Source organism: Vigna unguiculata, chromosome 9 (genome assembly GCF_004118075.2).
Source record: "Vigna unguiculata cultivar IT97K-499-35 chromosome 9, ASM411807v1, whole genome shotgun sequence".
NCBI lineage: Eukaryota > Viridiplantae > Streptophyta > Magnoliopsida > Fabales > Fabaceae > Vigna > Vigna unguiculata.
Genome location: NC_040287.1, coordinates 37,647,684 through 37,665,518, shown reverse-complemented (window position 1 = coordinate 37,665,518; position 17,835 = coordinate 37,647,684). Strand labels below are relative to the sequence as shown.

The following is a 17,835-nucleotide window of genomic DNA, read 5'->3' as shown; positions in this document are numbered from 1 at the left end:
CAATCAATTTCCTTTACATATAACTATAGATCAAATAATGTTTAATTATTGAAATAAAATATATTATAAATAATATTTTATTATAAAATAATTATTTAAAATTGAAAAATAATTAGTAATATAATAAAAGTATAAATTGATTTTTATAATGAATATTTATTTAAATTAAAAAAAATATATTAAAATGATAAAATTGAAAATAATTATTTTATTATAAATAATTATTTAAATTTTAGAAATAGTAATTAAAATGATAAAATTAAAAAAATAAAAAGTACATAAAGAAATGTATCCTTTATATTTAGTTAAGGATGATACAAGTAAAAATTAATTTTATAACAAATAATTATTTAAATTAAAAATAATTATTAAAAAAGTAAAACTAAAAAATTATACTTTTATTATAAACAATTATTCAAAACTTTAAAACATTGAGTGTAAGATTAAAAACAAACAAACAAACGAAAACACCGCATAAGTGTACCTTTTTGTACATAGTTAAAAATTATACATATTTGCTTATTCATTTGTCAAGCATATTTAAAATGCCAATTTTATATGAAGTAAAATAAAAAGAAAACTATGTACTTTGAAAAAGGCTATAGATGGTAAACTAACAACCATCAATATTTGGTGAAACGTGCCTGATTGAGAACAAAATCCATCAAATTTCCCAATAAAATTCAATAACATTTACTCCTTGAGTGATTTTAATATCATACGCATTCCAAGCAAGAGTAAAACTAGCGAATCCAAACATACAACTCGACCAATTGGTAAAAAACAATAAATAATTCATGTTAAAAACTGATGTAACCCCAACAATAACTGATAATTCGCAATTTTTGAACTGGAACTATTCCTCAGATAATGTACTCGAACAAAAGACACGGACTTAATGTTTAACTGAAAGATATTCATGATAAATAAGTAAACTAAAAACAACAATTGTTTTTCTAGACTCATACAGAAATAACCACTTACTCAGATAACCACAGAAGTACCATACGTTACTAGCACATTAATACATTCCAAAATTTGCCTTTACCCAGGCTTTGAAGGATAAAATAGCTGTTGACAGTTGAAAAGCACCAGGCACATGGACTGCTTCATCCAGCTTTTCTTGATATATACAGCAACAAAAAGATGTTACAGAGATATATCAGCTCGTGAAAGTGCGGTTCTTAAACAACCTGGGATGAAACATTTGCTGTAAGTAGCGTTCCACGGAACCCTTCTTCGGTATGTTGCAGATCCTTCTTATCATCGCAAAGCTCATCTGCAAAAAGATTAACATAATTATGCAACTCAGACTTTCACTTCAAAAGATAAAAAACACTATTTTTCATGTTCCCTGTGTCAGCCTCTTATTAACATTAATAGAATGAAAAACCAGATTGCCACCAGCAAATAGCTTACCAGCAATATCTCGATTTTCATGAATCTCAGAGTCTCTCACTATAATCTGATCTCCAGCAAATATGTTCACATCCGCAAGGGTAACAAATTCATTATCACTGTCAATCATCATATCACCTTTATACAGGATTTGATTTTCCTTAACGACCTGACAGGACAACTATCATTAATAAGATTCATGAACAAAAATATAAACATCATGAAGCAGTTATCTTTTACAGTAAATAAGGAGAAAAAGGGGAAGCAACCAACATGTTCATCCATTTCATGTCAAAAGATGAACTGAATTATTACTTCTGCTCATTTTCTTCATTTATAATCCATTTTGGGAGTGTTCAGAAATAAAATGCCGTTACATTTTCTTTAAAATTTACATGAATTCCAATTTGCATTGCTAAAATCTCAATACTAACCTGTGTGTGGTAGCAAACGTCGAAGAATGGTTTAATGCTTTGGTAGAAAATCATTTAACATATAACATATATAATAATATGCACACGACATGATCCTCAACTATTACAGAAACTCCTTATAGTCATTTTCAGCACATGCTTAGTTCTAACATTTAAACACAATAAAACAATATACATATATAGACTTAGACTTACCCCAAAGGATTCCCATATCATCATTTTCAGCTGATATAAAGTTGTTGAAGCAGAAACTTTTAGACTAATTGAACTGCCGTTTTTAGTCTTACGGGAGCGCTTGGAAACCCTCCTATCTGTTTCAACAGACCCCTTAGAAGCCTCCAACATTGATCTTGGTACCTCCTTACCACGGACAAGAATAACACATATGTCCTCGTTGCAATAATTAAGCTTCTGCATTAGCTTACAGCTCTCTTTTTCTCCAATGCAATTTTCACAAACCTGGAAAAATTATAGTTCAAGAAGGATTAAAATATATTATCCAATAAAAGAAAGATAGTTTAGCACAAGAATATAAGAATGAACTAAACTAAAAGCAAAAATGTGATGACAGAGAGTACATTATAGAATTATGGGACAATGGAAAATGGGGAACACCTAAAGAATCAAATGTTCTCAAAGAAAAAGTTATTGTGATATTAATGAGATGAAAGTAGCTAGCAAAAGGGAAAAATAGGAAAACCAACAATACGGCTTTCTAGTGACTACTGTGAAAGAATTGGACATGGGGCCCATCTGTATAACTACACAACTAAGGTAGAATTTTGGATTACCTTAGGACAAGTCTTGATGAAGATTTGTCCAGTTCCATTTTCATAATTCATTTTATCTGCTGTGCCCAACTGATCCTTGCATGTCAGCATTTCTTCACTGGATCCAGCCAAAACATTGTCCGGATCATTAGTATGATCAATAGTTGCAGAGATTCCTTTAGTCTCAATACCACCCCATTCTTCACAGAAGCTTTTCCAATCATTCTCAGATACAATGGTTAAGCCACCAACCTAGAACACACAAAATTGATGTAGTTGACAGAGGCAGGAAATCTAACTTCAAAGTAACTAAAACTCCATTAAAATGTGAAAAACGAGAAAGAAGCAAATGAATGACAAGAAGACATAATTTACTTGCTTAAACTTTGTAAGGGATTTGAACCATCATACTTGTTCATTACAAAAAAAAAAAAAAAAACTAGGACTGCTTGACGAAATTACAGAAATTAATGTTACTTTGATCAACTTACAGAAGACTCCTTCTGGAATATGGCACCGCGTCTGAAAACCAATTCAGGAGGTCTTTCAAGAAGCTGTGAGTGCTGATACAAAACAAAGACACAAATTTCATCATATCAATTTCCTAAGTATTAAATTCGAAAGAATGAAAAGGTTATCAGTGTGCAGACCAAATCACTCTGCCAGTTCAAGAGTAATCTCTGCTAATAAAAAGTACCTATTGCATACTGGATAGGATACCTTTTAGCAATAAATCTCCTCTTAACAGTTGCAAAAATATTTTTTCTCAAATTTAACCAAACACCAGTCAAAATCATATTTAATAACTGAAGCAAACTCAATGCATACTGTGAAGAAAATTACAAAATATGACAGATAATCAAGGTTAAGTAACAATGTACCTTCTCACATAAAAATGAATCAATTGCCCCATCTAAAGTTTCAGGTTTATCAGAATTCTTCAAGGTTGGATTGATGTAATTTCGCCATTTACTAATCCATGATGAAGGCACCAAGAAATACTTGCAGTTTAGAAAAAGTGGCAGACTTTTAGCCTGGAATAATTTCTCATGACTCTGACGTTGCTTTTGTTTAACTAATCTGCAGCATAAAGACACGAAGTCAGTTTAAAATTTGAAATTTGTCTGCATACTCTGCATTAGTGGCAATGAATGAATGATAAAACCTCAAGGAGTCCTCCAAGCATGCTACTTCTGATAATTCATTACTGCATAGGGAACACTCTTCTGAATCTGAAGAAAATGTTGGGCCACCCAAAGGATCATCAGGCTTTACAGAAACAGCATCTTCATGTAAGAAGAGCCAAAAACTCTCAGGAATAAGCACCCGCTTAGCACCAGGAGCTTGCTCAGGCATCAGTTGATCATGTGGACAACTAATGGCTGCTGTTGGCCCAGCATCGGCTTCAGATGGAGCATCAAGAACTTTTCTTTTCCACCACTGTTGCAACCTACAAAAGCATGTTCCTCACCATGAAAAGATATTACCATTACTTTGAAACCATCCTATTAGTGTAGTGAAGAAAAAAAAATCACTCCACTAGGTGTGGTTAGCGGCATAGATCATACAATCATAAATTATGTTTATGGACAAACTATTGAACTATAAGTTGCCTATAGCACAGTGAAGAAGAAATTGGAGCCACCGATAAATGATGATAGAGTTCAGTAAGTTCATATATTTTCAGTTTCTTAAGTACAAGAAATAGAACACAGTCCCCCACCCCAAAATCCCCAGCATGAACCGCAATGACATGAGAAAATTGTTATCATACCATGGTCTGGATATGTAAAACTTTCCATCCGGGCAGTTTCCATCTAGAATATCTCTTGCAAGTGATTTCATTGATTCTCTTCTATCCCGATAGGTGTCAGCTGAAACCACAGTCTTGGCCCCATGAATCAGGCAATCCAAACAATGGTCATCATGAGATAATGCTGGCCCCCCACCATACTGAATATCAAAAGTCAATAAAGGGAACACATCATTGATATTATTATTACAGCAAATGGTGAGAGCGGAAGCAGCAATCGGAACAAGAATATGGGGGAGATACACAAATAAACCATCAGAAGGAAAATCATCATTATTTACACCTGTTCAGCAGAGCATGCAGTTCCTTTTAATTATACCAGAAACTGTAATTAATTCAGTTAAGTATACAGCATTTTCCTCCTCTGAGAAAGTGTCTGTTCCATCAGTCCCCATAAGAAATGTGGTCATGGTCAACACAACTACTCGCTCAACTTCTAAAGTTCACTTATAGAACAAGATTTATGGCCCCTACATCTGTTAAATTTTCTTTTCAACATTCATACCAGTATTGTCCAACCCAAACTATAAAAATAGATTGAAAGAGAGCTTCTTGTGAATTTTGACCATCCCCAAGACATAATCATTGTTAACCGTGGAAAGCATTTCTTATCCTCAGATGAAGGAACTAAGTTAGAAAGCAATCAAATATATATATATATATATATATATATATATATATATATGTGTGTGTGTGTGTAATTTTGTCACGAGAACAAAATTTTTATCATCATACCATTGTTTGGTCCATGGTCCATGTCGAATACAGGAAAAGGTAACACAATTGAGTTATACAATCATCTAAGGTATACCATGTACACGACACGGTTAAGCTTATCATGCTTGGATTCAATCCTATTTATATCATAAATTGTTTTAGTCCCAGTGTTATCCTATCACATCTTCAACACCAAACAAACCCTAATGGCATTATACCGCAGGTAGAAATTAATAATCCACAAAAAATGTTAATAGATGACTAACACAAAATTACCTTGGAGAACAGCATATCCCATGCTTTGGGAGACAATCGTTTCATTGAGGTAACCTTTGAAACTGGGACTTTCCCGTGTGGGCATTGGACAGGCGAGTTGTCAAGAGGACTGCATATATCTTGAAAAGTAAGCATCCTAAAAAATACATCAATTAACCTGACTCTAATAATTATTTGAAAGGATTAAGCACTAACATTGGAACAATGTTGTCAGCCCAGTGGCGAAGCCATTCGTTAGAAATCCAGTAAAATGGTTGCTCCAAAGGTTGAACAGGAGCCTCAGCTAAAACAGATCGAACCTCCTGTCTCCTCCCAGTAATACGACCCACTTCAAACTCTTTCATCTTAGTGTACTGCATACAAGCCTCTTCATATGATGAATTAAAATTTTGAATCTCATCATAAATATGACACAGAAGAGAATCGCCATTTTGCAAAGCAACTGCAACTCCCTCTCTTTCATTATGCCTAGCGCCACAAATTACATTCCCACTTTCACCTACATTTTTCGAATGTTTAAGATGGTACATCAACATGTACGCATCACTAGACGAAAATGTCTCCACAAGTGAAGATTGTGAATGAGAGGTATTCAAACCATTTCCATTACTGTCAGCTATCATCGCTTGAGAATTTTCAGACTGAATTACCTCAGTCTTGATCGATTTAGAGGTAGAATTTGAAGACCCTTCACCAAATGGATGACAACCCAAATTAGTAACATGCTCATCATCAAATTCCCACCATTGCCCAGTGTTTACATCCTTAATATGTGCAATGTAGTGACCACTATTAGCACCAGTTCCCTTGTGAATCAGTACAGCTGACAGATCATACACCAAATCAAACTGAGACAACTCCGACATTCTATGTCGCATATCAAGTTCAGCAGGAAATGAGAAAGCAGAATTAACTTTCTTCTTTGTTGTAGTCTGTCAACACAAATAAATAAACAAATACACTATCAGAACACAAATGAAGGGTAAAGAGAAACAAATATGACAGCACACATAGGGAAACACCATTATAAAACCACCATTTTAAGAAATAAACATGGCAAATCATGCTCCCTTCTTCGAGAGATGAAACTGTGTTATGCATTGTTCGAATGTAAATAGATTTCTTTGGCAATTTTGAGACCCTCCAAGTCAATTTTTCTTAGAAATTATGCACGCCACTAAACTATTGTTTTAATACCTCCAACTGACAAACAAACATCAGAAGACGAAATAAAGTTTCAAGCTATGAAGCAAAGGCACCTCAACTTCTTGAAGTGAAATATTGGCAGATACATTTCCAAGAGTTACACCTCCTTAGCACCCCCAATTAGAAGGAGGACAACTAATAATGTCCTCTCACCTCTTCTTGTAGGGCTCATTATCGTACCAAACAAAAAGTAAATGATTTGGAAAGGTGAATATACCCTTTTTTTCAAAAAGGCTTAGTATACAAGATATAAATATTGATTATCACTTTAGATTCATTGTACATTATTCATTCCATTACAGTCTCTCTATATATACATACATGGGGGACAAACGCACACTCATATGCAGTGTCCCAGTGCGTTATATATTAGAAATTAGCCTTCTTTTCAGTGTAGGTCATTAAGGGATGAGGACATATGATAAAACAAGACAACCTTCCTTCTACTAAACATGTGTATCAGCTGTCAGTTACATGAGCATACATTATTAGTAGATGAAGTTGTTAACAGTTTCAGGTGGAAAAATACAATTGTATAGTTTTGTGTGGGAAGGTTCGGGTTCCTAAAAATAATAGACACTAATTCTTCTGAGAGTTGTTACTGTTTGAGGAATTCTTTAATAACAATAAAGACATTCTTGTTTTGGCTACGGTTTCTATAGATACTAATCTGATTCCAGACTCCAATCTTAAGAGCTTTATGGATGCTGCACATGAGTGAGAGAAAGAACACCATAGAGGGACGTGTTGACAATTTGGAGAAAATCATATAGGAGAATCAATCAACCACATCAGCAAGACTTCAGAGCAAGAATCACAATTAATGAGGTTAGAATTGATTTTTTTTTTTTTGGGAGGTTAGAATCAAAGTTGGAAAAAAATGTTGGGATGTGGGAAAGGCACTCTAAAAAATAAAAAAATATATTAAAAACAGATGAAAATTGTGAGAATAGCATTAAGTATCAGGAGATGATATAATGGCAGATTCAGGTGGAAGAGAAAAACGGCAGAAACCTGACATCCCAATGCTTTGCAGAGAAGACACGGGTTTGGTAGATAACAAAACTCAAACATTATTTTTGTATAGGGGGTTGTGCTTGCTGAGAAGACATAGATGGTTATGGTGACATTAGAAGGTGATTTGTTAGGGTGGCTTCGGTGGTGGTAATCTTGCGGCCTTAATTTGGGTTGAGAAGAATTCAAGGTGCATTAATGGAGAGATTTCAACATGCATCTATGAGTAATACCTTCCTGTCTTTATTAGTATTGAAGCAAGATAATTAGATGCATGCGGATTAACAAACAATTTAAATGGATTACTAAATTGATTGGCTGTGACTTTGATATTCAATATAGATGGTAAGGGAATAGTTCTTGATGCTCTTTCTATACGGTTTACTTTAGTGATGCATGGTGAAAAATGTCCTGAATGGGATTCTAAATTTATTCAAGATCTACATCTCTATAAGATTTACCAAGATTTAGTAAACCTGGTCAAATTTCTATCATTCTACAGATATTACATGACTCTTCAATAGGAAGACATTCTGGTTTTTTTGGACTTACAAAAGGGTGGTGAATGCAGTATACTAGATGGGTATAAAAATGATATTAAGAACTATGTGGCATGTTGTGAGGTTTGTCAACGGAACAAGGTTTACCTGCTGCTCTGACTGAAGATAGGAAGCTCCAAATGTTTCCACAAGTTGTCTTCGGTACCAAACAAAAAGCTCAGGGAGATGTAGAAGTGTTGCTCAAATGGCAACAACTTCCACCATGTGAGAATAATTGGGAGTTAGCATCTGAGATTCAACAAGTGTTTCCTCAATTCCACCTTGAGGACAATATTCCACTTGAAAGGAAGAGTATTGATAGAACAAGAAAATCTTCTATTAAATGTGCGTATCAAATAAGAAATAAGAATAAATTATAATGTGTAATAGTTAGTGGAGTCAGCTGTCAGTTTGAGCAAATCCTATCATTAAGGGAAGTTATTGGTAGTTAGGGTAAAAAAATGCAATGGTTTTGGATGGGAGAGTACAGGTTTCTCAAAATCCCTGAAACTAATTTTTTTGAGAGCAATCACAATTTGAGGACTAAATTAATAACCATGAGGACATTCTTGTTTCCTGGTTAGTATTTCTGGTATTTAATTTAATTTAAGTTCTATTAGCATAATTTTTCAAAACCGAATGAAGAACACTGTAATTTAACAATCTCTCGAGGAGAAGGAGTGTAATTTACTCTAAAGAATGTAACTATTAAGATAGATTCACACTTCAGATAATCAATATTAAAAAGTTAACAAACAGTAAAAAATAATACTCCTAAACCATTCAAAAAATTCCTCTTTTGTTTACTTATTTGATTAGAGAAGTGATAGATTAACAAGAGTAAAAGGAAAAGATATTAAGAGAAAAACCAAAAACGAAAGTACATATTAAGAACAACAAAAAAAACAAACCAATGTACTTCCAGAGCTCTTTTTAGAACAAGATATCTGCTTAAATAACAAGACATGGGGTTAGAGAGATTTTTTTATCCAATTAAGATTATCTAAGATTTGTAATCAGGACAGAATATTTTAGAAAAAATATTTCCTGAACACTTTTGCACTGGAATACAATTTCTTAAAAGGACAGAAATCGTACATGCAATATACATAGGAATAATATCCAACCTACCCTTTCAAAACTGATAAAAATAAGCAAACAGATTAATAATTTTTCATTACTACTAATTTTTATTATTTTGGATAAATTTCTTAACATTCTTTGTCAGATGCTTATTGCTTATTTTTATCAACTCGGTGTCCTCTTCCATGCTTACAAAACTAAAATGAAACAAAAAATAATAATTATAAAGAATGAAAAATGCACACAACTTGGTTGAAACAATGCTTGCAATAAAAATAAAAAAGACACAATGCTCATATATATACTATATCAATACCTTAGGGAGGAAGACGTATCGTTTAAGTTGAAAATTAAGTACTTTCGGCAGTGTACACAGCTTGATGCTGCGACTAGCATCAACTCTTCTTTTACATGACTCACAAAAATATTGATTGTCTCCATTAAGCTCTTCAACAGTTAGATATTCGTCAAGACTCTCATCTAAACTTTTCAACCCTTTGACGTTTAACTCCAGTTCATAGAAATCTTCCATCTTGGAAGAAGCTTCAGAGTCTCTTCCACATTGTGAGCACCTACATAACAAGTCATTAAAGCATAAGAAATGTGAGAATCATAAACAAGATCACTATTGGACGGACAGAATTTAATATAAAGACCATATTTGTGATCATATGTACACAGATCACTGGTGTTACTCCTGCATTCTGATTGGTTATAAAAAAAATAAGTGTGTAGAAGTATATTACAAATAACAGTAATACAGAAAATAAGAAATACACTTTCTCAGAAAATACACCCAAATTAACATTTTGTAAAGATTCTAAAACAAACAATCATATTACATATTTAGTATAATTTATGATTGTTTATTAGGTTAAGGAATGAAAGGGTGCAAGATTAAGAGTGTAGACTATAGTATACATGGCAAATATATAAAAGGCTAAGTATAATTTTACAAGAAAAATAAATTTGTCAATCAATAAATAAGTTGTACATATATAATGATGCTTACGTTGTCACATGAGACACACTTCCCCGGAAAAGATCTTGAACTATGGTTCGTGCTCGGGGCACCTTCGAATGGCTTAGACAACCCTCGAGCAAAGAGAGAAGCAATGTCAGAAACTCATGACTATCCTGCTGAACTCCATTATCTAATTCAAGAGTTTTTACAAAAGGAGATGAATCTATGAAAGCCATTTTGCTAATATGCAACTGCACAAAAAGTCGGGTGAGCTGATCCAGCACAGGCTGTTGTTGTAAAACATCTTGCTCTACAGAAAAGATGCCTTCTCGAAAAGATTGATTCATATACAAACACTGAAGTATACTGTTGGCATAGCATGTTGCACCCAGATTTGTGAGACCTGCAGGAGAATTGGCAGATGCCCGTAGATCCTTGGACGGATCATGGCCAAGACCTTCAAGAAAATCGGACATCTTCTGCCATAAGCCAGATTTTCGAGATCCAGTTAGAGGTGGAACCAATGCACAAAAGCAATTTGGGTTATCTTTGCTATTGACCCGACAGCCTGAACAAACTGGCTTCCAGATCATATATAACTGATTCATATCATCCTGAGTTACCGCACCACTATTGTGAATTTTCCTATGCAAAGACATTTTAAAACAATCAATAAGCCAAAAAGCTAGCATTAATTTATTTTTTTTTTTCATTTTACGGATTAGAAAGTAGGAGTAGAAGGTAGAAAGTCGGTACCTCCATATTTCCATTTTCCAGTTGCCATCATCCCCTTGTCTGTGCCTTTTATTTTTACCTCGTGTTGTTGGTCTACTCATTCTACAGTACAAATACAACCTAGTCCTGACATATTAGGATGAAACACTAATAAATACCGATTCAAAAATCCATATCCATTCTAAGATTTCCGTGAAAATAAACAATATGTCAACTGAACATCATATTCATATCAGATATATCACATGCAACACTTGGAGCATACATGCAACCAACATAACTTAAACTTAAAGCATAAGATAGCATAAATCGCATTACAAAAAAGTCTAAGAAGGAAGTAATGGCTATCATCGGTTCGGTCTAAGCAGGTCTAAGCAGACACATTACCGAAACCCAAGTTTTGGCGATCATTGAACCGCTGAAAAAAAGACATAAACAAAATTCGGCAAAACCGCTGCTGCATAGAACCCTAGAATTTTCTATCTAATCAACCAAAAAAAATGACAGTGTTTGAAAACACAACAAGGTATTAATCAGAATCGACAGCACAAATAGCCGAAGTTGGTAGAATGAATGATAAGAAGGGAGGAAAGTTATTTCTGCGAGGTTACCTGAGAGACAGATATGAGAGAGAGAACGGAGAAAAAAACGAAACTGCTATGAACTGCAAGATCAAAACACACTTCAGGATTGTGGAGAAAGGGAAGATATAAGAGTAAGAAGAAATTTAATTATTATTATTTTTTTTTACTTTTGTTGGAAATTACTGAATGTGAATTAAATAGAAATACATAATTACCTTTGAAACAGCAGACGAAGGACGAGTGAGCGAAAGAGAGAGAGAGAGTGAATATAGAGAGAGAAAGAGGAGAGAGAAACGGAATTGAATGGGGACAGAGGTGGCTGGGTTTGGATGCCAATGTCATGTCAGAACATAGAAGAGGGGGAAATTGATGGGTCAAGTTTGAGTCAGAGGGGCTCAGCTTCTGTGCCTGAGGTTACCCCTACATAATCACTTTTTATCCCTTCAACGTTATCACTAGTTTTTTATTATTTATTATTATTACCGTAATAATGATTATTACTTAAAATGTTTTTTTTTTCCCTTAAAAAAAGTGATGATGAACAGATTCATTAATACATTATTAAATAATAAATTAATAACGAGAATTTCATAGAATGAAATTATATATATATATATATATATAAACAAATAATTTTGATGAACAGTGTACTATCGTACTTCTTCTAATTTGTTGTAATTAATTTGATAGTTTGATTTTGTTGAGGATAAGAGAAAGAATTGAAGGTTGAATTTTATCTTATTTTGTTTAGTATGTCATCATACTTCACATTTTATTATAAAATTTATATGTTTTTATATACTAAATAAGTGAATATTTAATTTATTTTGTACATGTTTATCGGGGAGAATGGTTTTTTAGAGGTTTTTTATATTGAAAATATCACCGAAAATTATTAGAGATTCATACTAAATTAATAAATATAATAATATTAAACAAGGTTTATTTTAATCACTATTGTATAATATAATTACAATTATAATCCTAAATTCTAATTCTTACTAATGCATGTTCTTGTGTAAATTATTTGTTTGGATTATACAATAGTTTAGTAAAGATTATAAACATAGGTTTTCTTGTGATGCTTGTGTCACAAATTTAACAAAAACAAAAGCGTAAAATATACTTAATTTAAAAATTTTATGATGATAAATACTAATAAAAAAGTGTTCAACTTAAAAAATATTGATAGGGTAGTATATTTGATCAGTTAATTAAATTACTGAAACCAAAAGTTGGTGTAAGTATGGTTTCTTTCATCAACCTAAATTTGGTATTTTTATAAATATTTTGAGTGAGATATTTAATAACATCACTTTAGTATATAGAAAAAATGTATTCTAATAAGTTTTTCTAGTCATAAATCTATTAATAATGTTTAAAATAATGAAAAAATCATTAAGAAACATCGAATTCAATCAAAAATAATAGAGTTATGGAATTTGGATTCTCTACTATTTTTTTGTTATTTTTTTATTATATTTAAAATAATAGATATTAATTTTTATGTCTTAAAATACATTAAAGAAAAGTTAATATGTCAACAATATATTTTTAGTGTTAAGCAGGGGATAATACTAGAATATTTATTCACAAAATATAGATTATAAATGATTACTTATCCAACTTGTAGGTTATATTGGTGGTAACTCTGACATAAATTTTGAGAATTTGTAAGAATGTTTAGCAGAGAATCTAAATTCATAGTGGTTACTTGTCTAACTTTTAGTGTAGGTTATATTGGTGGTAACTCTGACAGTTTTATAGTCATAAGTATATCAATAATGTCAAAAAAAAACTAACAATAAATATTGAGTTTAATAACAAATGAGTGTAGATAGTTGAATTTAGATTCTTTGTTAATTTTTGTGTTGTTTTTTTATTGTGTCTTTAAAATAGTAGACATTAATTTTAATGTTTTAAAATACTTTTAATATATCAACATTTAGTATGTTTTTAGTGTTCAGCAGGAGACAATATCAAAATATCTGCCAATCAAATATAGACTCTGAATGATTACTTATGTTGTATTGGTGGTAACTCTGACATAAATTTTGAGAATTTGTAGGAATATTTAGCAGAGAATCTAGAATCATAATGATTACTTATCCAACATGTAGTGTAGGTTATATTGGTGGTAACTTAACTCTGACAATTTGAGAACTTAGTGACATATCTAGCAGAGAATCTAGACTTTTAATGATTACTTATCCAATCCATAAGTAGTATTAGATAATCTTGACATAAATTTTGAGAATTTGTAGGAATTTGATAATGACATATATTGTTTATTATTAATTTGTAGGAATTTCATAATGGCATATACCTTATTCACCTCTGACTGTTGAGTTTTCCAAAAATATAAATAAAACATTAAACTTGTAAGAAATTAACATGTGTCTCATTTTCAATAACATACAAGATTTTTTTTTAAAAATTGCTTACCCCATATAAGGATAAGTAAAAGGAAAAATGATAGAATTTTTAAAACAGGTCACCTGACCTGATCCGATCCACTACGAATTAGTCACTTAGTAAGTAAACTAAATTTAGGTCAGTTATTAGTGAATTAAAAAAAAATTAGTCCAACTTAACCTACTATCCAAAAACATCCTATACCACCTAGGGTTTTTAAATATAATTTGATCATAGGTAAGATTATTTGATATAAGAATTTATGGAAGGTGCAGGAAGTAAAATTGTAGATGTAGGAAGAAGCAATCAATAGTGTCATGGTTTTTTATTTCTATGTTCAGGTTAGTGAGACAACTCGAGTGAGTAAAATTCTTAAAAAATCATATTCATTTATAATTAATAATAAAATTTATATAAAAAAAATTAACCTAATCCAATTCAAATATTGGTGCACCAAGTTGACTATTAATTTTAACTATTTTGAAAACATTAGAAAAATAACATATAAATTATCTATTTAGTTATATTATCCTGTGTGATCGGTTATAAACGAAATTATTAAAACTTACAAAATAATCAATGTTTTTTTTCATTAATTTTTTAATAATATATATTTTTTAATATATTTTGTATACTCACTCTTACATTTTATTGGGATAGGATAGAAATATATAAAGTAAAAATATTTAAAAATAAAATAATGCAAAGCAAGATTGTTTGAAAAGAAAAAAGAAAAGCGAATAGGCAGAAAAAAACTTTACTTATCCCTATTGATAATATTTTTTATTATTTATTTATTATTTTTATCGCTTGGATTTTTATAATAAAAATATAAAAATTAATAAAATATTTAAACATGCCTAATTGTTTAATATCGCTACGTACTGTGCAAATAATATCTTATTTGTGCAGAGAATTTATCATAAGTACTATTTATTTGAGGATTTTGTCAAATATTTTTCTACTATTTTTTCTTGTTATAAAACACATTGTTTATAGTTTATTTGTTGTTGCATTGCTCTTGTAACATTAAAAAACTATTATTTTATTTATTTAAAATAAAATTAATTTTTAATATAATTTAAGATAAAAAATCAATATAACAAAATATTTATTTAATTATGTTAACCTTAATCAATTATTGTATTTAATTATGTTAACCTTAAAAATCTGGTTGGAAAAACAAAAATTGTTGGAAACTTACAAATGACTTAAAAAACAAGAGAAAGAATTGAGATCCATTAATTTAGCACAATTAAAATAGAAATCATTTGAGAAAATAAATTTTGTAAACTAGAATAAAATAACTTCATTCTCTAATTTAAATTACAATGTATGATAAGTGAAGGGACCAATAATAAATACCTCACACAAACCAATTCATTTTGTCTTATTTATTGACTAGAAAATTGGTCCAGAAATCACATGCAAAACATTAATAACCAAAATTATTTGTATTCTTATATTATATTACTTTTAGTCTTGTTTGGAATTTAAAATATTTCTCATTGAGTTTAAAATTAAAAAAAAAATTATATAAATGTCATTTTAATTATACTAATTTATTTATCTTATATTTTATCTTTTCTAAAAGAATACAAAATTGATTTAATAAATACAACAATAAAATATTAAAATATTAATTATTTATTTAACTCAAGAAAATAACTAAAAGAGTATAATAAGAATAAGCACATAATATTTGTAAATAAAAATATGTTAATGTTTTATGTTTAAATTTTTTATTAATGTTAGCATTTTTATTACAATAAACTAAATAATTGACATTATAAATAAACACTATAAACTATTAATAATGAATAACTACATCTTACTTTCTATTGACATATTACTTCTAGTATACATAATCTTCCTTCTTCTTATTATTACTTTATTCTCTTTTATCTTTTATCTTTATTTTTATTTATATACAAATCAAAATAATTAATATATCAAATATCTCGAAATATATACAGTTTTGTAGGAAATCGTGATACTAAATGATTAATAAACATCGAGTAAATTCTAAATATATTAATCAATTATCTATAAATATAAGTATAGTTGTATATTTATGTGTTAAGTGGTATTGAAAAAAATAATAATAAAAGAATAAATAAACTGATAAAAGAAAAATATCTTAAAAATAACAATGAGAATAATAAATATGTAAAATTTAAACTTTTTTCTAATTATAATTATTTAATTATTATTTTATATTTTTTTATCAACTTTTTAATTTCTCATTTAAGATCAAATAAGGCATCCATATCATAGACTTATCGATTAAAAATGAGATTATAAAAACTTAAAAATAATTGATGTTTTTTCTCATTAATTTTGAATATTATACTTTTTTTATCAAATATTATTTCTTTTTCAATATATTGCAATACACTTTATATACTCCCTCTTGCCATTGATTAGAAAATGAAAATATTTTAAAAAAATTAATGAAAAGAAGGTTGATTTGGGAAGAAAAACGAAAAAATCATGAGTAAAAAACAAAATTTACTTGCCTCTTAATAAAATTTTATATAATTTATTTATTATTTCAAGCACAATAATAGAAGTATAAGCATTAATGATAGAATATTTAAATATATCTAATTGTATAATACTGTTACTATTTATTTTGTGCAGAAAATTTATGACAAGTACAATTTATTTGGGACTCATCACATATTTTTGTATTCCGTGTTTATTTGTTTTATTTTATTTTAAAAAACAGATCATCTAAAGTTTATTTACTATTACATTGTTCTTGTAACATTAACAAATTATTATTTTATTTATTTAAAATAAAATGAATTTTTAACTTAATTTAAAATAAAAAATAATTTCAAGCACTATAGTAGAAGTATAAGCATTAATGATAGAATATTTAAATATATTTAAATATACCTAATTGTATAATACTGTTACTACTTATTTTGTGCAAAAAAATTATGAGAAGTACAACTTATTTGGGACTCATCACATATTTTTGTACTCCGTTTATTTATTTTTTATTTTAAAAAACAGATCATTTAAAGTTTATTTACTATTACATTTTTCTTGTAACATTAACAAATTATTATTTTATTTATTTAAAATAAAATGAATTTTTAACTTAATTTAAAATAAAAAATAACACAACACAACAAAATATTTATTTAATTATGTTAATCTTAATAATTGTAGTTCTTTTTATGGAAAACTTATCCATGATGTAACACATCACTGGTTCAAATAATTTTATAATATATTTTTTTTTATAGTTATCAAAATGATGTAAAAACCTTTACTCAAATTATTTACAAGAATATCATATTTATATTGGTGTCACACATTGATCAACAATTCACATCAATAGTATTTTATTTTTAGAAAAAACAGTTTTTTATTAAAAATCCGGTTGGAAAAACAAAAATTGTTATAGGAACTTAAAAATGACTTAAAAAATAAGAGAAAACATTAAGATCCATTAATTTAACACAATTAAAATATAAATCATTTGAAAAAATAAATTTTATAAACCATAATAAAATAATTTTATTCTCTAATTTAAATTACAATGTATGATAAGTGAAGGAACCAATAATAAATACCTCACACAAACCAATTCATTTTGTCTTATTTATTGGAATAGGAAATTGGTTCAGAAATCACATGCAGAAAATTAATAAATCAACACAATGATCAAAATAATATTTAATTATTTGTATTCCTATATTATATTACTTTTTAATCTTCTTTGACATTTAAAATATTTCTCATTAAGCTTAAAATAAAAAAACATGTTGATATTAATGTCATTTTTATTACATTAATTTACTTATGTTGTATTCTATCATTTTTAAAAGAATACAAAATAATTTAATAAGTATCACAAGAAGAAACAGAAC

General features: G+C 29.4%; 1 protein-coding gene across 1 annotated transcript; it reads right to left on the bottom strand.

Annotated features, from left to right (window-relative positions):
* Window positions 1-794: 794 nt before the first annotated feature.
* Window positions 795-11,929, bottom strand: LOC114163005 (ubiquitin carboxyl-terminal hydrolase 26-like). Its single transcript, XM_028047047.1, has 15 exons — window positions 11,749-11,929; window positions 11,561-11,613; window positions 10,971-11,075; window positions 10,263-10,859; window positions 9,567-9,822; window positions 5,604-6,340; window positions 5,409-5,517; window positions 4,377-4,555; window positions 3,768-4,052; window positions 3,484-3,682; window positions 3,094-3,165; window positions 2,624-2,854; window positions 2,028-2,291; window positions 1,420-1,567; window positions 795-1,279 (listed from the first exon to the last, which is right to left on the bottom strand). Exons 3-15 carry the CDS (start codon window positions 11,048-11,050, stop codon window positions 1,185-1,187), a joined length of 3,252 nt encoding a protein of 1,083 aa, XP_027902848.1. The 5' UTR covers window positions 11,051-11,075; window positions 11,561-11,613; window positions 11,749-11,929; the 3' UTR covers window positions 795-1,184.
* Between the last annotated feature and the right edge of the window lie 5,906 nt (window positions 11,930-17,835).